The sequence below is a fragment of the Ornithodoros turicata genome, chromosome 6 (assembly GCF_037126465.1).
Source record: "Ornithodoros turicata isolate Travis chromosome 6, ASM3712646v1, whole genome shotgun sequence".
Lineage (NCBI taxonomy): Eukaryota > Metazoa > Arthropoda > Arachnida > Ixodida > Argasidae > Ornithodoros > Ornithodoros turicata.
The window spans coordinates 3352307-3374468 of record NC_088206.1 but is presented as its reverse complement, the minus strand read 5'-3'; the positions used below and the strand labels follow the sequence as shown (position 1 = coordinate 3374468).

Genomic DNA, 22162 nt, shown 5'->3' with positions numbered 1-22162 from the left:
CCTGATATCTATGTCGCTTCACGCATCATATCAAGGTCGCATCATGACTAGCCCTGGCCAATCGCCCTCAGTGGCTAACGGCCATTGCCCTGAGGTAGAAGAAGAAGAAGAAGAAGTAGCCGCGCGCCCAAACAGCGAGCTCAGAGTGGCACTTCAAGGAACTCGCGAGCTTTTCACATTCGGACCTGCTCTTCAACGTAAATTGCTTCCAGTGCCTTTTCCCTTCGACTCTCATGACGGACGTGGCAAACCCTGCAGGACGCAAGTGCCCGTGAAGAATCTCAGTAATTCGCGCTGTAGATAGATCGCCCCTTAGCCATGTCTTCTGGCTCGTACAAAGAAGACTTCTTCGGATCCCTCGCTGTGCTGGAGACGGAAGATGGGAGCCACGTAGCTGCGTTTAAGGACGCCCTCTGCGCTTGCAGCGAATATTTTGACGCGCTCTTCAACCGCCCCCTATCGTCGAAGCACAGAGATATGTACCCAATTCCAGGCATCGCAAAGCCCTATCTGACAGCCATCGTCAGATACGCCAATACCGGAGAGACGCACATCAACGACGACAACGTCGAGATGCTACTCGAAGCCGCCGACCAGTTCCTCGTCGCAGGTTTGCTCAAACGCTGCTGCGACTACGTAGCTGAAAAGATCAACGTTCAAAACTGCGTCAAGACGCTTCAGTTGACGCATATCTACTTCTTACTTCAATTGCGCTGTAAGGCGCATCGTTTCCTGCTTGACAATTTCGAACAAGTGTATCTGAAGTGCCCAGATTTTTGCGAGATAATGCTGGAAGACATGACCGATTTGTTGGCTTCGGACGAACTGAAGGTTCGTCGAGAGGAGACTGTGTGGGAGGCTACGACGGCATGGTTGAATGCGAACCTGGAAGAGAGGAGCCAATACGTAGCTGTCCTTTTGCCGCACATACGTTTTTGGCTCATGAAGGCGAGCTACATCAAGCGAACGGTGCTCAAGAGTGCGCTGCTCGCGCCAGACGCGCGGGATGTCATTGCGGTCAAATGCCGAATGAAGGGAGTGTGCACGGGCAGTCCCTTCCTCGGCCTTCCAACTCATCGAATTCCATCGGACATAATGTTTGTGTACGGGGGCATTCATTGCAGCTACAAGAGCAACACCTGGGAAGTGTATGACTACAAGATGAACCAGTGGAGTACCGTCCACACCACCTTTGACCAGGAGGTCGTTTTCGGTCTGCAATGCGCAGCGGTGGATCACGTCATCTACGTTATGGGTGCCAACATCGCCAAGATGGCTCACTTCTGCTACTCTTTCGATGCCGTCGCCATGACGTGGTCTCCAATCGACCCTATGAAGCAGCTTCGAGCATTCTTTGGCGTCGCTGTGCTGGACAAAAGCGTGTTCTGCATCGGTGGATCGCCGAACGGCGTCGTCACTCTGGACAGCGCCGAACGCTATGACACATCCGATGGTACCTGGAAGAAAATCTGCAGCATGAACCATCCGAGGTTCGGGGCCGGTGCTACATCCTGCAATGGACGTGTCTACATTATTGGAGGGATGTCGACCACCAGGCCGCTTGCATCGGTGGAGGCCTATGACCCCCTCACGGACTGTTGGACGCTCGTGCTTCCCATGAAGACGGAGCGACTGTTTCACGGGGTCGTGACGTACCGAGGTAAAATCTACGTGATTGGAGGCTTGTCCAGGAAATCTGTGGTATGCGAAGTTTACAATCCGACCACCGATAGGTGGTGCAAGGGACCGAAGACGAAGACGCTCACCGATAAAGCAGTGGCGGTGGTTCTGGACGACAGGATATTTGCCATTGGAGAAGTTAACCAGAAGGACTACCAGCGATGTCTGGAATTCTTCTCCGAAGACGATATGAAGTGGCACGCCGTATCTAGCCATGCTCCACCCAGGTGGTTCTACTCTGCCTGTGTACTGAGGAACCTGCCGAATGCGGTCGATTACGTGGCCAGACCGAAACGGATAGATTTACCATTTGTGTCATCGCTTTTGTGAAGGCATTAGGGAGGGTACGTTTGATGGAACGCGTGCCGTTCACCAGTTTCTCTCGCACTGTACACCACACTCTGCGCGGTGTGGCCTGAACAGTAAATATATATTTCTTTGTAGTTTCAGGATGCAGAGTGTTGGAGTCGGCGCAAATTCAGTAGAATGCCATGCAATATCGTTTCGTTAGATAGTCTATTATATGACAATTGTAAGCATGTGGGGCTCACCTATGAGGGAGCTCCAGTGGATAATTAAATAGTTGATTGATTTCTGGGTGTTCCTTTGTGTCATCCTTAATCGTCCAGCTAGCCTTAGCATCGACTTAGCTATTTTGTCTTCCTGTAGTGACATCAAAAGGTTGCCCTTGTCTGGTACGTAAGTGTGTAAGTTACGGTTTTATGTGGAGCAGTACCAAGGCAGAAGTAGAACAATAGCTAGACGTTTACACAGCTTGCAGAATTACGTACCCTAAGCATAGTCCCTAGTCCCGTACCCTAGTCTCGAAAACATCTGCACGCAGAGCGCTGTTAATAGCAAGCCCGATAGAGAGAGAGAGTGGTTGGAAATAATTTGCATGGACGCGTAGGACAACAACATCGTGGACAGGCCTCGCACAAAATAGTACCAAAGAAAACAAAACATCCACTCCCACCTGTATATCTACTCACAAAAAAAAAAAAAACTTTGATTTTCAATTCATGTCAATTCCTTTTTGTTTTTTCGTTCGCGAAAATGATTAGGCGGATACATTTTGTCGAACTACATTCATTTTTCCTTCGGTTTCATCTAAATAATTCTGCAAACTCTGCCCGTTCCATTTTCCTGCAGAAACATTTTTCCTTCGCTTCTTCCGTCGCTGCCCGTATTGATTGTAAAAGCTGCAATGTCGTATATCATTTCGGCTGAGCACGAAACTCCGCTGCGTTGCCCTTCTAGTGGCGAGTGTCAAGTTTAAAAGGTCTACATTAGTCATGTGCCTCGTGCCGTCTGCTAATTAGAACCGTTCCCCGTCCGACACTCGCTTTTCCGGAGGAAATTGACCCTGGTGTTATTCATGTTCTTGTCTACTACACGCGTTGGCAAAATCGTTAAGTGCTGAAAAAGATGAACAATATGGCTCGAAGAAAGGGCATCTTCAGATAGCATCAGGGCGGTGCTGAGGCTCTGGTTCCGCTGCTTCCACCGACCGTCTCAAACAAGTCTTGAAAGGAGCAATGAGGTGACATTTAACGTGGCTCGAAGCCCTGCCTTATCTGCCAAGCTGTCCAAGAGGAGTCACCACGCAAGATAGTTTCGCTCTGCGGTTTGTCATAGCTAGCTGTGCAATCGAATTTACAAACACAGTCGCGGACGGCCGACACGATCCTCGAGTGCCTTTTTTCGTTTGTTTTTTTCTTCTCGGCTCACGCGCCGCTTATACGTGCTTGAGCTGTGCCGCTGTACGTCACTGATCACGTGCCGGGGGCCACGTTACGTCACGACGTCCTCTCGCTCTGCAATGCGTTTTTTTTTTTTTTACGAGGAGAGGATTTCTGAAAGGTGCGCAGAGGCCCTTATGCAGGGCTCTAGTTTGCACACGTCTCGAAAGCCAGGTCACACCAAGTCATTGCTTACCATACCTCACGGGTGTCGTAATCGAGCAACTTGCACTTCGGCAAAAATAAAAAAATTAAAAATAATGGTGCCGTGATGTTCCACGCAAGGTTTGTCTGCCTATAGTATGGCGACACGTTCCACGTGCAGCAGGGTAGGACTGCGGATAATTTGGACCACCTGGGGTTATTTTGACGTGACGGGAAGCAATATTTACCTCCACCACATTGCTACCGTCCTCGGCTGGGATCGAACCCGCGATCTTGAGCTCAGCGAGTCAACACCTTACCGACTGAGCTACCGAGGAACTTTTTTTTTTCCAAGAACGGGTTATTTCACACTGTTACAGTTCAAGACGTAGATGTTATTTACAATGCAAGATGCGGTATGTGATTAAGAGGGATGCCACAAGAATACATGCTTGAGATGAAGTATGTACAAAAGTGTGAGTGTGATTTGAGGACCAGGGTCAGTCCATTGATACTCCGTGGGGCTTGACAGAACAAGCTCAAGTACTTTGAGCCAGATAGGGTCCCCCGCACTACCTAACAAAATAAGTACGTCTCACGGGAGCTCGCCGCCTGGACGGATCGGAACCGAGGAACTCGTCCGAACCCGTAACATTGGGATGCATATAAGCGGACGCACTGCGAACTCTGATCCATCGAAGGCAGGGGAGGAATAAGTGTAACGAGAAATCGCTACTTTTCGAATGACGTCACGCCACGCCAACATCATTGCCCTCTACGCCTAAGCTCCCTTTCCCCTGCACTCAGTATAAACCTGAGAACTGACACTGTACAGAACACGGTGGAAATTGATGTTCTGAGGCTGGAACACAGAAGACAGGACAAATACACAAAGCCTCCAGTGCCTAAGAACAATGAATGAAGAAAGAAAGAAGTCAATGAAAAGGTTAGCCAACTGCAGGACTCGAACCCACATCTTCTGGAACGGCGGTCCAGGGATCTACCAATAGAGCTAAGCTAACACGCCTCTGCCATGCCTTCCAATGTTGCGTCATCTGAAGGAACAATTCAACCACTTTCTCTCACTCATCCCCCTTTCACTCTTACATGTTTTCTCACTCACGCGCACATTCATACGACGGGGCGCCGCAAGCGGCATCTGTTGAACACGATGGAATCCAGAAGATGGTGGGTTCGAGTCCTGCAGCTGGCTAACCTTTTCAGTGACTTCCTTCTTTCTTTCTTCGTTCAATCTGACACTGTAGACACTTTCTTAAAACCGTGTACCCGTGACTAATCCACACATGTTGTGACGCGCAAAGTTGGTGCACGCGTAGGATTTATTCGTTGGAGCTTAAATCGAATTAAACTGAAATATGAGACAGAAAAAAAAAAAAGAAAAGAAAAGAGAAGAAGGAAGTGAACGGGTCTTCCGGCGAATTCTGCTACTCTTCCGAGCGTATACACGGCTCGCACGTTTCAAAGAACTCGCTGTATATATGTCAGCGTCTATTCACGGCGTCCGTGCTGCATCTGATTAAGAGGGAGAAAATAGAAAGAAGCAGTTTCGAGCATATAGGCACCAGTTTCTGCGATTCTGTTAGGCCTAGCGTAATAAGGTTTTTGCCGTCCTACAGTGTTTACACGAACATCTTGGTCGTACATTTCCCGGCTGCTCGTGTTGACTCGAGGACTCGGCGAAAAATATACGTCTAAGCCTCGAGGAGGACCTTATTCTGTGGGAATGTAGCCTACGGATATGTCTGGTGCATGCGTCGATGGAAATGGAGGCAGAGGGCGTTTCTGTAGGGATTATTCGGTTTTGCCAATGGCACGTACAGGTCGAATGAGAAGAGTAAAGGAGCGATAAAAATACGTATAGGAGCAGCACTTACTTTTCCACCGGTCTTCGTGGATCAGTGGGTGGCGTGTCCCTTTAATGATAAACGATAACGATAAACGATGCTTTATTGCAACTTCCACATAAAGAATACAATCAGGGGGAAGCCAAAAAGCAGCACGAGGCTGCTTGACAAGGGCATTACCCCTTTAATATAATCGTCGCGACGGCATCCAGCGAATGAACAAAATCATCTATGTAGTGTGAAATATGGAACGCTATTTTAAAACTAACCTTTCAACTACCTAATCTTTAAACATAACCTTTAAAGCTAGCACAACCATGACAAAATACTACAATGTGTGCAGCTCGGTATGTACAATACTACACAATACAATATGCACAACACAACACAATACAATATACACAATTGTGTATAAAATAACAAGAAATTGAGCTCCTATCCCGAAATATCAAATTAAACAAACAACGATCTTAAGGAAGCAAAGGAGAGGTCATTGATATATACCTTCTGGGTATGAAAACTATTCAAACCGTACGGAAGGGTATAAGAGAGGGACTGATGACTTCAAGATTACGGGTTCATACCCTGCCGAGTTCGCCAAGACCATGATGTAAGGGTTGCTAAGACATGACGGTCTCCGGGTGGGATACCAGCTCGCAATATGTACCCGCAGAAAACTTACTGCTCCAAGTTCTATGTTTCGGCCTATTCGCAAAGCCGTTCGTGTACTTTATAATAATACTTGCGTTATAAGTCTTGAATGATGTTGAACAAAAGCCCCCCCCCCCCTTCATTTCCTTATAATCCAATAACAGCCTAATGAGTAACAACGCTCGCTTTTTTTTATAATCAAACTCAAATTCAACAACACCCGCTATTATTTTTTTTCGCCAACATCAACATCAACGATGCTCGATTTCGTCCCGACTTATACCGTAGTTTCTTCCCGATATAGACAACAGCGAAAAGCATGGCCAGAACCGCATACGTTTGTACTACGAGATGCACTCAATTACGGCAATTATGATAATATGTTTTCGGTCATATTTCAATTAAATAATAACAGCGCGGAGCAACTGTAAAAGGTGGAGAAAGCAGAGTAGTAAGCGCGATGGAGGGAGTTAGTATGCGCCTTGGGCCGACTTCACGGGAACCGTGTCGAGATTCGTCGGGAAACTGAGCCGGAAAACCCAAGGAAGTCGTCCCCGGAACGCTCGGTATAAAAACGCCAACAACCAAGGGCAACCAACCGCACGCAACGTAGCAATTCAAACGAAGCGGGATTCACGCAGTGTTCATTTTAATGCAATGAGGGCAGCTCTAAGAGCCCACCTGCGACTGGTATGTCTGGAATATTTAAGATATTTTTTAAACAGCAGGCTCGCTAATTAAAACTGCAACGCCATCTAGTAGCATGTATCGCGGGTCTCCCGAAGTTGCCAGACAGTCTCCAGATAGTCATGATCATTATACCGCATACTTTCCAAAGCCCTACGGCTACAATTTGTTTAGCTAAGACGGAATAATTCACCTCGCAGCTCGGAAATTTCGTGAGACGCAAACTTGGAAGATGCATCTTCGGGCTGTCGTGTCTGACTTAAATTTATGGCCCTCATGCGGGATATGAGAGAAGGATGGATGGATGGCCCAAACATGTCTGCGGGTTTACCAGAGAGATTCCAAACAATCTTGCAGTACTCGCAAGGCTGTTTTTAGTGCTTGAGAGAATATACCTGGGCGCAATTCTTTAGGATGAAGTTGTACCAGTTGTAATATACAGGTTTTTGGTGCGTATGGAATTTTCCTTGTCGTTATTTATTGCAAAAGACACAAAGTACACAACAGTAAGAGAGAGAGAGAGAGAGAAAAAAAAATATCGACCCCAAGGTGGTGACTTCGGTTGGTCTGCACATGATGAAGAAAGCCGAACGGGTATTGAGACAAGTAACATTATTAGGACAAGGTACAAGAGGCAAACAACACTCTTAGAAATGAACGTCACCGCATAGCACGCTCCTAGCCAACCATAATCTCGAATGATATCGTTATCTGCCCTAATTTGCTGAAAACGGGAGGCGTACGCCTTTTTTGTGACACTTATGCTGTTCATAATTGTCACAAAAAAGGCGTACGCCTCCCGTTTTCAACAAGTCAGGGCAGATAACGATATCATTCGAGATTATGGTTGGCTAGCAGCGTGCTATGCAGTGAAGTTCATTTTTAAGAGTGAAGGTAGATGACGACTAACTTGGGAAGCCTCAGGGGGGGGGGGGGGTATATTTATAAGACGAAAAGGAAAAAAAGTAAAAACGGGGGAAAGGTCAGCTAAACGAGACGTCGGCTTGCTATTCCAGAACCTTCCACGGAGAAAGGTTTTCTGACTTATGAGCTCCCTCACAGTAATGTTCGTCAAAAAGGTCATCGAACCTTTCCCCAGCAGATTACTTTCCAGAGCTATAGTTCAGCGAGTGCAACCAAATCGAGCAGAACTATATACTGTGTAGGTTTGGTACTATTCGAACTCACATTCGGGAGCCGCTCAGTATCATGCCTTTGCCCGAATATGAGGCGCCAAGCAAGAAATCTTCACGATTCCCCCTATCAAAAAGTTGTGCCAAACTTTGTTTAGTTATAGATCGAGAGAATAATTTCGAGAAGGAGAGACGTGGGAAAGGAGGACTGTGGTTGGATAAGGGGGGGGGGGGGGATATATTTATTAGACCAAAAGAAAAAAAAGTGGAGGGGGGAAAGGTGAGCGAAACGGGACGTCAGCTTGCTATTCCGCAAAAAAAAGAAAAAAGAAAAGAAAAATGTTAGATAAGGGTAGGGTTCGGTACCTCAATCCCTCAATAAATACCCTATCCCTATAATATATCAATCCCCTAATACCCTATCCCTCAATAATACCCTCAATCCCTCAATAAGAAGTATATTCTAGGTTAAAAACGCCACGCGGGGTCAATATTGGACTGTCTGGAGTGGAGTCTCGGCTGCAGACTGTTTCTTGTTAGAGGCCGTATCTTCACACCAACGACTTCAGAACCCTTGCAAGTCAGTTTCCATCCAATGCTCCTAAAAAAAGGGGCCTTCACTTGTGACTTTAATGCTGCTGGCACAGCAAACAGAAGCGCACTTCAAATATGCACTTCTCCTTTCCAATAACGCTTGACATTCCACAGCCAAAAACGATGTATCTACGCACGTCGGGCGGACTTTTCAATAAACCGCGCTCACACCCTCTAGCGATATATATAGAGAGAGAGAAAGAGAGAGAGAAAGAGAGAGATAAAACAAAAATAAAGAGCAACACTGCTACGAGCACATTCGTTCGCTGCCTCAGTCAGGCACCTCTAGTTTATGTTTATGTCCCACTACTTTAGATAGTAGCGTTTCGGATCCAATATTTCACAGTATCCGCGAAGATGCGGTGGTGTTGTTTGTTTCTGAGGAAGATATTTGGGGTTTCTGCGATTTGCGACCGTCGTCTGCTATCTTTGGCACGCGTCGTCGGCTTCGGCATGTGTGGATTGTGTGCCACGGTAAAAAAATAAATAAATAAAAAGGTCATAGCGTGGCTTCACTTGCAGGACTCCTAACAAATGTATTTGTTTGTATTTTTCTATTCAATTCGTCTCTTGGACGCGCCAGGATATTGCGGCATGATGACAAGAGTATAAACGTTTGGGAACGCTTTATAAGTTTGCGTGACAATTTATGCATCTGCTTTTTTTTATATCTCTCTCTTTCTTCGCATCGTCTGTCTCGCTGCGCGTAGACTGCGCAATTGAAGCGGGAGTAAATATACTAACAGGTGCGTGCCGTGGTTTCTGCTTGATAATGATTGATTGATTGATTTTTAAAAGAAAAAAAATTGAGATGTTATAGTCTCGAGCCACTCGGGACTGGCTACTCCAGGACGCTTGATAATGATATTCTGATGTCGCCCGCATGCTCACGTACAACGAAGAACCTGACAAATATATTTTACTGTCCGCTTCGATCGCAACCCGCGCTGGGATTCCACTGCACCATCTCCCAGTCTTTAACGCGACACTGGAACCTCCGAGAAAGAGCGTATCAAGGAGACCAATTAATCAATCAGAACCAGGGACCATGTGCGGTGCTTCGAGTAGCGCACACGAAAATATCATTTGTTTTTTTTTTCTTTTCCCCATGGGCAGTTGTTTTCTCCATTTGTTATATTCCTTTTACTGAGAAGCTCTAAAAACACAGCCGTATATTCTCCGTATCTCTCTTCTGGCACAAACAGTCGGCTGTACAATTTTTTGAAACGGCATTCGTTAAGTCCACACAGACACACAGTAGAAAAATAATTCCGGGAACGCAATGAGAGAAATAAAAGAGCACCTACGAACAAAACACACAGAAGCGCCTAGATAGATGAAGGGATTAAGTTGCCCCTCTTATGACTTATCCGACGGCTATTTGCGAAGTTGCGAGCCCTAGACTTTTTCGTTTCTTCTTTTTTTTTTTTTTTAGTGATACGGAAACGCTGATGAGAAGGGACCGGGAGAGGTAGACTTTATTTTAGACGCGTAATCTATTTGAAATAACACGTTTTTCGTGCATGTCGTTCTTTTCTTTTTCTCTTTTTTTTTTTTTTTTTTTGCGGGACGCTGATTACTATGGATATGTAAATTTCTGGGCTATAGAAAAAAACTTTCGAGGAGCCTTATTCGCTTCGGGCTATCATTCTGCGCATAATGTGATTGGACAACGTTTCCTTCCAAGCACCTTTTCCACGACCGATTCAATTACACAGCCACAGTCGAGTGGCACCGGTATACAAAGACGACGCGGAAACTGAAAACTAACCGAGCCAGAATCTGTTTACATTTGATACGGATTATTTGATTATACGACAAACGCTCTTCTCTCAAGAGATGCGTGAATAACACATCTCCGTACGCGCAAGCATTCGCTTCCCAAACGCTTTTTGCAGGTTACGCCTTTTTGATATTCCGGTGTGTTTTTGAGGGGGAGGATTTAGCGCTGCATGTGGCCAGGTATAGGTGTTGTCATCAAGTAGGAGAACTATACTACTACCTATAGATGGTGGGCCCCCCTTACACCGAAGGAAACTCTGCCATGCACACTTAGAAATGTACTTCACCACAGAGCACCCTCCTACACTCTTAAAAATGAACTTCACCTCATAGCACGCTCCTAGCCAACCATGATCTCGAATGATATCGTTATCTGCCCTGATTTGTTGAAAACGGGGGGCGTACGCCATTTCTGTGACACTTATGCTGTTCATAATTGTCACAGAAAAGGCGTACGCCCCGTGTTTTCAACAAATCAGGGCAGATAACAATATCATTCGAGATAATGGTTGGCTAGGAGCGTGCTATGCGGTGAAGTTCATTTTTAAGAGTGTACCTATAGATGTGGGCCCCCCTTACACCGAAAGAAACTCTGCCATACACACTTAGAAATGTACTTCACCACATAGCACGCTCCTAGCCAACCATCCTCCCGAATGACAACGTTCTCGCCCCTGATTTGTTCAAAACGGGAGGCGGAGCCTATTCTGTCTTCATTATGCACGGCACAGAATAGGCTCCGCCTCCCGTTTTCAACAAATCAGGGGCGAGAACGTTGTCATTCGGGAGGACTGTTGGCTAGGAGCGTGCTATGTGGTGAAGTTCATTTCTAAGTGTGTACGTACCGGATAACGACGTTCCCGAGGAGGTGTCGTTTTTTGTACGTGCCGTACCAAACCAAGCGAACAATCCTGAAACTCAGGAAGAGTCACTACGTCGTGATCTGCTTCGGAAACGGTGGTTTTGATTGTGGATTGCGAGTCGCTCCGCTGTTTTTTTTTAAGCCAAGATAAAACGGCTGGGAAGCAGGCGAACTTACGGCGAGGAAGAGCCATACGTCAGCCCCAGTTTCACGATGCTTATAGATAAGTAGTCTTCCGGTGTACGGTGTATAGTGTAATTTTATTGCACGTTAAAGAACCCTCAGGTGGGCAAAATTAATCCACAGACCGACGACTGTGGCGCCCCCTCCCCCACGTCACGACTATCCACACACGTGCACTGTTAAAACAGAACTTCACCACATAGCACGCTCCTAGCCAACCATCATTCCCAATAATATCATTCTGTGTCATGATTTGTTCAAAACAGGGGGGAGGCGCCTATCTGGGACAAGATAATCTGTCCCAGATAGGCGCCTCCTCCCATTTTCAACAAATCAATACACAGAATGATATCATTCGGAATGATGGTTGGCTATGACCGTGCTATGTGGTGAAGTTCTGTTTTAACAGTGTGGTGGTTGGGGGGGGGAGGGGGGGCGAGCGTTCCGGGCCGACTTCACAAGGAACTGTGCCGACATTCGTCTGTGTCGACAGACGCATCCGTCTGTGACATCACGGCAGACGTCTCCGCCAATGAGGCACCATGAGAGAGGTGACGTGCTTACGAGTACCAAAGAGCCGATCTGCTGAAAACGAGGGGGCGTACGCCACTTTTTGTTTGCATTACGCGGTTCATAACTGCCACAAAAATGGCGTACGCCCCCCATTTTCGTCAAATCAAGGGAGAGAAGGCTGTCATTCGGGATGATGGTTGGCTAAAAGCGTGCTATGTGGTGGAGTTCATTTTTAAGAGTGTACGACACCTACAAAAATAATCATCTCCTCGTCCAATACTCTGGCGTGCAATACAATACGTGCATCATGTAATGAGCCACACATACATCAAAATGCCAGAACCCTTTTAAGTTGTATTATATTTACTTTTTTTATAATAACTTTATTATTATTATGCATTATATATCGACGCAAGTTTTTGCCCGCTTATCAGGGGGTCCACCCTACACGATGCATTAGTATTGAAAAGGTCCCTCGGTCACAAATAAATGGTCATTTAATGACCACCGTTATGCCTGGTTGCGGTAAAGAGAGAATCTATTCTTGAGCTAACATCCGGGACCCTTTTGGGTGGAGAAGGCATAATAAATGTTTCTTTTTTTTTTGCAGAGTGACATTATCGGAATAAATTGGAGTAAAATTGACCGATGGACGAAACACCGCCCTTCTAAAGGGTCCGTCTATAGCAGAACTTGCACAATGTTCCGGGATATATTCCGGTGAGGATAACAACTTTGCTAGCAACCCCCGGGTGCGTGCCATCACTTACAAGAAACGGAGCTGCAGGTGCCAACTGAAGGAACCAAATAGCTCCGGACATACACGAAGAAGGATATTCCACATTCTTGGATATATTCTCCTGCTTGCTGACAATACAAGTTTCATGGCAATACAGGTCATCCTGCCTCTCCTGCTTGACGACAATACAGTCTTGATGACAATACACATCATGCTGCCTCTCCTGCTTGATGACAATACAGTCTTGGTGACAATACACATCATGCTGCCTCTCCTGCTTGATGACAATACACATCATGCTGCCTCTCCTGCTTTATGACAATACAGTCTTGGTGACAATACACATCATGCTGCCTCTCCTGCTTGATGAATATACACATCATGCTGCCTCTCCTGCTTTATGACAATACAGTCTTGGTGACAATACACATCATGCTGCCTCTCCTGCTTGATGACAATACACATCATGCTGCCTCTCCTGCTTGATGACAATACAGTCTTGGTGACAATACACATCACGCTGCCTCTCCTGCTTGATGACAATACAGTCTTGGTGACAATACACATCATGCTGCCTCTCCTGCTTGATGACAATACACATCATGCTGCCTCTCCTGCTTGATGACAATACAGTCTTGGTGACAATACACATCATGCTGCCTCTCCTGCTTGATGACAATACAGTCTTGCTGACAATACACATCATGCTGCCTCTCCTGCTTGATGACGATACAGTCTTGCTGACAATACACATCATGCTGCCTCTCCTGCTTTATGACAATACAGTCTTGGTGACAATACACATCATGCTGCCTCTCCTGCTTGATGACAATACACACCATGCTGCCTCTCCTACTTGATGACAATACACATCATGCTGCCTCTCCTGCTTTATGACAATGCAGTCTTGGTGACAATACACATCATGCTGCCTCTCCTGCTTGATGACAATACAGTCTTGGTGACAATACACATCATGCTGCCTCTCCTGCTTGATGACAATACAGTCTTGGTGACAATACACATCATGCTGCCTCTCCTGCTTGATGACAATACAGTCTTGCTGACAATACACATCATGCTGCCTCTCCTGCTTGATGACGATACAGTCTTGCTGACAATACACATCATGCTGCCTCTCCTGCTTGATGACAATACACATCATGCTGCCTCTCCTGCTTTATGACAATACAGTCTTGATGACAATACACATCATGCTGCCTCTCCTGCTTGATGACAATACAGTCTTGCTGACAATACACATCATGCTGCCTCTCCTGCTTGATGACAATACACATCATGCTGCCTCTCCTGCTTTATGACAATACAGTCTTGGTGACAATACACATCATGCTGCCTCTCCTGCTTGATGACAATACAGTCCTGATGACAATACACATCATGCTGCCTCTCCTGCTTGATGACAATACAGTCTTGATAACAATACACATCATGCTGCCTCTCCTGCTTAATGACAACACATACCATGCGACGACCATGCGATGCCATACATAGCTTTTGACAGAGCTTTTGACAGAGTGAGCTATTCGTATATGTTTTCCATGGTTACAGCTTACGGCTTTCATGAAGCGTTGTAGAAGTGTTGTACCTCGGTGCGAGAAGCCTTGTCTCCGTTCCTGGTCGTCTATCGCATCCAACTGAACTTACGGGCGGTGTATACGGCCGTTTCTTCTGTATTGTACGCTGTTGCGATCAAGCCGCTCTTGGCCCGTCCTTTCTTGGATTGCCTGGTTGCCCCTCATGGTTTCACGTATGCAGATGATATCTCGCTCATGCTACCCGGGGAAGCTTGCCTTGAACCTCTGCAGAAGCTTTTCGACAATTTTGGTAAATTGTCCGTCGCACACCTCAACCGGTCTAAGAGTGGCGCCCTCTATATTAACACACAACCTTCACTTCACGCGTTGTCGCATATGGCGTACCCTAAAAAAACCCAGTCAAAATCATCGGTTCTTTGACGGTATGGGGTGTCTAGTGAACTCTCCTTCTCTTCTCCGTGAACTAAAATCTGTAGACATGCCCCTCACATTCCGTGCCCGTTTACTGACCTCTTGGTCCTATACAGCCGGCTGTGGTTTCTCGTCGCTGTATGCCTACCCCCCGCTGTAATTCGAGCCGTCATTGCACGCAACGCCTTCCGTTTCCTGTGGGCTGGTTCAGTTGAATGGGTCAGGAGGTCACACCCGTATCTCACGCGTAATCGGGGCGGGTTGGGTGCGCCGGCTATCACGGAGCAATGTCCAGCGTTTCAGATCCGCGCTCTCTTCGAGGCCCTTCACAGTCCCGATCATCCGGCGTGCGCTTTGGTGCACTATTTCCTCGGTTATGCTGTCCAGCGGGGTTCACCGATACCACTGGCTGTCGTCCGAGAGCAGAAGTTCCTTCCCCCCTTTTTCGCAGCTTGCATAGCTGCCGTCAGACGCGTACGCGAGCTGTCCCCGGACGCTGACGTCTCACTCTGGGAAGCCAGAGATTTCTACGCGGCGCTCACGGAGGCACTGCTGGTTCCGTCCCTGCCTGGTGCCGTGGGTGGTCCTCCTTCCGAGAGTGCCTGGCGGCCGTATCACAGCTGGCTGGTTGGACGCTCGTCGTGCAAGTTTCCAATGGAAGCTGGCTCATGTTGTCCTACCACTCCGTGAGCGTTTGCACAGCTTCCATATGTCGCACGGATCACTTCCCGTCTTGTGGCATCTCGGGAGTCCCCGGAGCACTGCTTCCTTCAGTGCCAGATTCCGCTGCTTCTCTGGAGCAGAGTGGCGGACGTTTTCGAGCTTCCAAGAGTCGAATGGGCCACCGTAAGGTCCATGGAACCGTTACCGGTTGCAGCAAGGGATCGGAAATATTTGGCATGTTTGATTGCGGAAATTTCCCAAGTTTGGATACGCCGGCACCGGCTAGCCTTCGGTGGCCCCAACTGCGGGAGTGTAGGTCTCTTTCAGGCAGTTCGCGCTGGACTACGGGCGCTTATCAGCCGGGAACACGTCGTGCTCAGTCCAGTCGAGTGCTCCCGTAGCTTGCTGTGCTCCACTCGCACCTTCCGCTACGATCAGTATGAGTGGCATATTATGTTCTAGCCAGTTTGCCATATTTGTCCTGCGTCGCGGTATTGCATTAGATATTTGTCCTGCGGTAGATATTGCATTATCTGTCCTGCGTCGCGGACTCTCCCGTATATCATGGATCGCATGGTATGGCCGGTACAAACAACAAACTCCCTTAGGAGCGTTGTTATCCTGCCTTTTAGAATAGTGCGCTTTTAGTGTTCCTTTTTGTGTAATGGAGTCTACCTCCATAGGTAGCTCTCCTGCTCGGTGACAATGCATCTCAAACATGTGGCCAAGCATTGCAATTTGTCCCATCCTCCTGGTAGCAAAACAAGATCAAACGTCATTCCCGAAAATAATTTTTGCCCTACCCGATGACAATACACAGAAAATATTTTCCGATCGATCATAGCTGTTGTCCATACACCAGGCAACGCTTTACCCGTAAATAGGTTCATTCTAATATTCGCCGGAGAGCGGGACAACACACAGAGCCTGCTCTTCGTTTTAGGGCGAGATCAGCGATGGTTTTGAAACGCAAACACTCCTCCAAGTCAGTAGAACTGGCACCGAAAAAAAGAAAAAAAGAGAACGCCATACACGGAAGAAATATTTACCATCACTGTGTCCTGAGTCCCGAATAAATCATTCAAACGGAACCTCGGGTGAAGCAGTTCTCCAGTATGTAGGCGGAATGCTCCGGCATCCAGTTTCCCAATAAAAGGGTGTAGGCTAGAGTCTGAACACGTGTAAAGGGGCCTACCTCCATACGCAGGTTCCCTACACTTGACGATATTACACGCACTCACGGGAGACCTTCCCTGTGCGTGTCACGATTTTATGCGATTGGGATAGGTGTGAACCAGCGCTGCGGGTCCCTCTGGAGAAAACACAGGGAAAACACCTAGACAACACATTCGAACCTGCATGGGTCCCCTCGCAGGTTCGGTCCTACGCGCTCAGACACTTCAGCTAGTCTGCCTTGAAGCGTCCCACAACGAGCAGCTATATCGTATATCCACTCTGTATAATTGTTCAAAGTGACAGCGACAGGGACAGCAACGTTCCAGCGCCAGGAGGCATCCCTTGCGATCATTATGCAGGATGTCCCGAGAAGGAAGCGCCAAGAGGTTAAAAAAAAAAAAAAAACAGAGCGCTCTACGTGAACGAATGTTGTTAGCAGTTATGTCTCCTACACTCTTAAAAATGAACTTCACCGCATAGCACGCTCCTAGCCAACCATCATCTCAAATGATATCGTTGTCTTCCCTGATTTGTTGAAAACGGGGGGCGTACGCCTTTTTTGTGACAATTATGAACAGCATTAGTGTCACAGAAAAGGCGTACGCCCCCCGTTTTCAACAAATCAGGGCAGATAACGATATCATTTGAGATGATGGTTGGCTAGGAGCGTGCTATGTGGTGAAGTTCATTTTTAAGGGTGTAGTCGCCAGTATTTGTTTGTAAGGGAAAAAAAGAGAGAGAGGAGAAATTGAACTCGTCTCCCGACTTGTTCTGCTACTCCTAACATAATTTCTCACCCCCCCCCTCATCCCCCCAAAAATACTTCTCATGTGCTCTACTCACAAGTTCACTATTCAGAAGTCCACTATTCACAATTGTGCACTATTCACAATTGTCCCAAGATCATACACAGAGAATCCTAAAAGGCTGTGTACATCCCCACAGCTCTGAACAAATTTCACAAGTGCCGCCAAGGCAGCAATCCCTCGTGTTCGGTGCCCAAAGTCCCAACACCTTCATCTATACTTAAGGCACTGCTGTCTAGTCGAGCAAGTGTAGCTTTCAGAGTACCTTTTTGAGACGCATACCCAGTGCAGTGGATTATAATGTGCTCACTATCCTCCACCGTTGCACAAACCGAACAATTCGATGAGTCGGCTCTTCCAACTTCATGAAGAAAATGACGGCCATAAGGCAAATTCAACCAACACCGGTGTAAAAACGCCAGTATTCTTTTCATCGTGCCCCATTGATTGTTTGGGCAAGAATAACTGGCGAACTTTTAAAATATTGGTTGAAGGGTCGATATGTCAACTAGAAAGTTGTAGAGTGCACAGAGAAACACTCGCCCGTAGGGTTTTCAATAAGCTTTCTGTTCCGGCTCGTAAAAGAAAGCCCGCGAAATATGAAAGCACTAAGTTGGTTCAGTGTAGAGATAACTTGATGTGTCGAGAAAAATAATCGGAATGCGTCTACTGGACAGCGGGCAGCACCGTGCGCGGCGCTCTCCAATCGCGTGCGCTCCGATTACTTATCTCGACGCATTAAGTTATCTCTACATTGAACGAACTTAGCCTCACAGAACACAGAAACGAAATGCGAACAAGCTGGTGTAGGCTAGTTGTTGATAACATTTCCCTGAGTCAGGGGAGATACGCCCAAAGGACAGACACAAACGTGACTCGGCTTTAGACTTCGACTTCGGCTTCAGACTCAAATGAAGCTGCACTGCTGTTTTCAGTAAGCGCATTCTTTTCACTTGCACTGGGCCGCACTACCTTGGACTCCAGACTCCACGCAAGACGGGTTTTCGGGAGCTGCACTTTCCAGCTGAAAGGAACTTTATTAGTAATGCCTTTCTTTTCAACAGGAAAGTGCAGCACGCAAATAACCCAGTTCTCCAGATCTGCTGCAGGAGGTGCAAGCGAAAAGAATGCAACTAAGTCCGTGTGTGTTCGTCCTCTGTGCACATGTCGTTTGTAAATTTGGAAACGTTACCAGCAACCACAAAGGTACCACGTGACAACCCGCCCAGCCGAATCGCCGCCCGCGGGCCCGTTGACACTTGTTCTTTTTTTTTTTTTTTCGCGGGCTTTCTTTTACGACCTGAATAGAAAAGCTACACGAGGAGTACCTCGTCGGAAACGTGCACGTTAGCTGGGACAGCCCGTATAATAATAAGAAGTCTGTCGCCGCAAGAAGAGCTCTACGCACTACGAGTCGTGCCTGGTAAACAGAGCAAAATGGGCACCTGTGAGGGCTGAAACCGCTCCCAGGCTGTTAGGCTGGAACGTGGATCAACCGCTATGAACCCCTTGGGAGCGAAACAAAGCGGGAAGAAAGGCACGAGCGTTTTTGCGCTACCGCAAAACAATACGAAGAGCCGTGCCTCGCGGGACTCCGGATCGGGATCAAAGACAAATTGTGTGGGCTTGAAGTTTTTCAAGATCCCGTTGGCGGTTTTCGGAGAACGTGAGTTGAATTGGGATGGGAGGCCGTCGGTCGGCGATAAATAAAGGAAAGGCAGATGAGTGGGAAACAATGATAGTTGGGGGGGGCCCGTGATTTGTGGATCTCTCGAGATGGGTTGTTTGTGGCCTAGTTACGGAGAATGATGCGAGGCAGCGAAGAAGAACGGTGTGTTGGGAAGGATGGACGTTACGTTCTGTAAGGCGTGCGATAGATAAAGAGAGAGGATGATAGAGAGGAAAGGAAAAATTCAAGGGCGTAGCTGAGGACGAACGCAACAGCCTCACAAGCGCTCAGTTTTGGCAGTCCAGAAGGTAGCTAGCACGATGTAATTGGTATAGCATATCTCTGATCGGAATCTCTGGGTTGAAATATCACTGCCGGTGCATTTTCAAAGACTAGCTTCCTTTAAAGATTCGAGGGCTTTAGGTCGCTAAACGAGCTTTAAACATGCTTTAGCCATCAGCGACGAAACCGTTGGTCGATCCGTGAATTACTCTTGCCGACCTCATGTTGTATGTGCTGTACTATAGTCGTGTTCAACTTAAGAAGGAAAAGGAATCTAATCCGTCAACTACATACGCCGTTGGAAATGAGGAGACAGGAGAAATACTGCAGCGCTACCATGGACCGTCAATATAGGGGAGCAGCACTTTCTGCTGCAGCGAAGTGTCGTGCGGCCAGTCTTAACAGCCAATATACGGAAGCAGAGTGAGTATGACGGATTACATTATTCGGCGCAGGGAGAGAGCGTGGCCTCTCTGCGTCCAGCCACTCTATCTGCGGCGCAGCAATATTTTGAGAGCTGACGGACTAGATTTCTTTTCCTTCCTAAGTTGAACACGACTATAGCAAAAAAAAAAAAAAAAAACATAAACAACAACAACAACAACAGCAACATGGTGACTGGGAGGTGACACGGGTTTGAATCCTGTTACCGGCTGTGCTGTCTGAGGTTTTTCCCTGGGCTTTCCGAAGACTTTCCAAACGAATGTCGGCACAGTTCACCCTGAAGTCGGCCCAGCACGCATATTAACCCCCCTCCACTTCCTGCTGTCCTCTCCTCCATCTGTCGACGTCTATACGTCACTCATAGTCACAGCTGCTTCGCGGCGCTAACACACACACACAAAAAAAACAAACAACGGAACAACTTCGAGAAATACTAATATTGCCTATTGATCAATTATTCACTTTTAAGCTCGAACTATACGCATACCGACAGGTAAATTCTGGCACATTACCGTTGAACACAGCTGTCAAACACTGCATGCGTAATGTGGTGGTGGTGGTGATAGGGCTTGCCGTTGTCGGCCTCACGTATGTGGGCAACGTCACGACTCACGCCCTGGGGGAATGTGCGTCCTGGGCCGACTTCTAAGGGAACTGTGCCGACATATGTCTGAAAGCGTCTGAGGAAAACCCAGGAAAAACCCCAGACAGCACAGCCGGCACCGGGATTCGAACCCGGGTGCCTCCCATGCATAATGTAATGCATGCATGCGTAATGTAAACCTTTTAACCCTTCCTTTTAGCCGGACCAATTACGGAAAGCGAGTCACTTTGTATCTACCTTCCGGTGTTCTTAAATTCATGGAGTCAATTGTTTAAATATTTCCACACTTTTCACGCGTATAAGAAGGTCTTACAAAACTCATTACCTGATGTTCCTTGATTATATATCCTGTTTTGCACTGTAATCTCTTGCACTGCATTTTGTTTCGCATTGTAATATCTATTTTGTGTTGCGCGAATTTACGTGTGCTATAGACCAGTTTCCGCGAGTGACGTCACAAGGCCGGTGTGGACAAAACAAATTAACAGCGAGTCCGGGACAATGAGAATAATATGACACAGTTTGCCAGAAATTACCATTCGACAGCACCTGAATCAATCTGCAATTACATACGGCAATCAAGAGTCGCGTTCATGTGGTTGCCCACACAACAATGGCGTCTTTTGTTTGTAAACGGAAAGAGGCCTATTGACTGATGTACAGGGTCGTGTACCTCATCAGGTTTTATCCCTTTGTGCACGACCCACATTTCCACGAGAAATGAAATAAAATTAAAATTAATTAGTATTAAAAAATGCGCTCGAAACGCAGAATACTACAAATGAAACGGTACATACACTACTACATATGAGAAAGGGCTTGAAATGGTGTCAAATACCTTCTTTCACACGTTGACATGAGCGCCCCCTCGTAGGAAGGTATCACGGCGATTGTTATCTCGTCGACCGCAGCGCAACCTTTTGGTTGACAACAAAAGCAGAAATAATAGAGCTTTTGCGAGCGAGACAATGTTGAATTCACGTGAAAAAAAAAAAGAATAAGGAGAAATTGAACGAAACTAGGACGATGTAGTTTCATAGTCTTCGTTTATTGGAACGCAGACCAGGACGTCCCCCCATCGAGAAGCCACTTCTATCATGGGCGGTCTTATTGATTACACTGAAGAGCGTCTCAAAACGAGCATCTCTCTCACGAGAGTTAAGGGCGGCCTTTATCCCTCGAGGGATACGAAGAAACCTTATTTTCCTGCTGACTTCATTCTGGAGGGAATCCCACAGGAAGTTGTTCATCTTTTCTCCAGACAATTTCAACGATAGAACAATGAAATTACAATCGGAAGCTTAGGAAGCTTCGGACATTGCCCTCTTGCGTGTTAGCTAAGTCTCGGAAACGACAAGAGTGCCCAGAGCTCAGCACGGGAAAGACTTTTTTTTTTATTCCGTGTTTGCACCGCGAAGCGACTGTGGCTATGAGCGATATATACACGCGAACAGATGGCGAGACGTGTTGGATACAGGGGGTGTTAACACGAGTCCTGGGCCGACTTCGGGGGGGGGGGAACTGTGACGACATGTGTCTCGAAAGACTGGGAGAAGACCCGGGAAAAACCTCGCATAACAAAACCGGTGGCAAGATTCGAACCCACCACCTCACAGTCTCCAGCGTGACCTTGGAGCTACCAGCCACGAGCGAATACTGCATTCGCCATTCCGTTGGTTTGGCGGTTAGGCAATATCTCTATTGAATTCGGGGCAGTCACTATGAGGTAGGACAACTGCACTTGAGTCCAACATAGGAATAGGAATTTATTTAACGTTATTTTACATAAGATACACAGAGGTTTGCCTAAGCCTCAAGGGCTTGTGGGCAGAACCCGGCAGATAAGCGACAGGCACAGTAAGTTCAGTATAACCAAACATATTCCTAGATTATAGATGGGTAGAAATCCAGCGAACCGGTAGAGATGTAGGAAGGGAGTTGCCTCAGGACAGAAGCCGCCGATATTTCGAACA

At 47.0% G+C, this 22162-nt stretch overlaps 1 protein-coding gene across 1 annotated transcript; it reads left to right on the top strand.

The window, feature by feature from the left end:
- Positions 1–318: 318 nt before the first annotated feature.
- Positions 319–2010, top strand: LOC135397472 (kelch-like protein 10). Its single transcript, XM_064629075.1, has one exon. The coding sequence runs from the start codon at positions 319–321 to the stop codon at positions 2008–2010; it is 1692 nt and encodes a 563-aa protein (XP_064485145.1).
- Positions 2011–22162: the final 20152 nt, after the last annotated feature.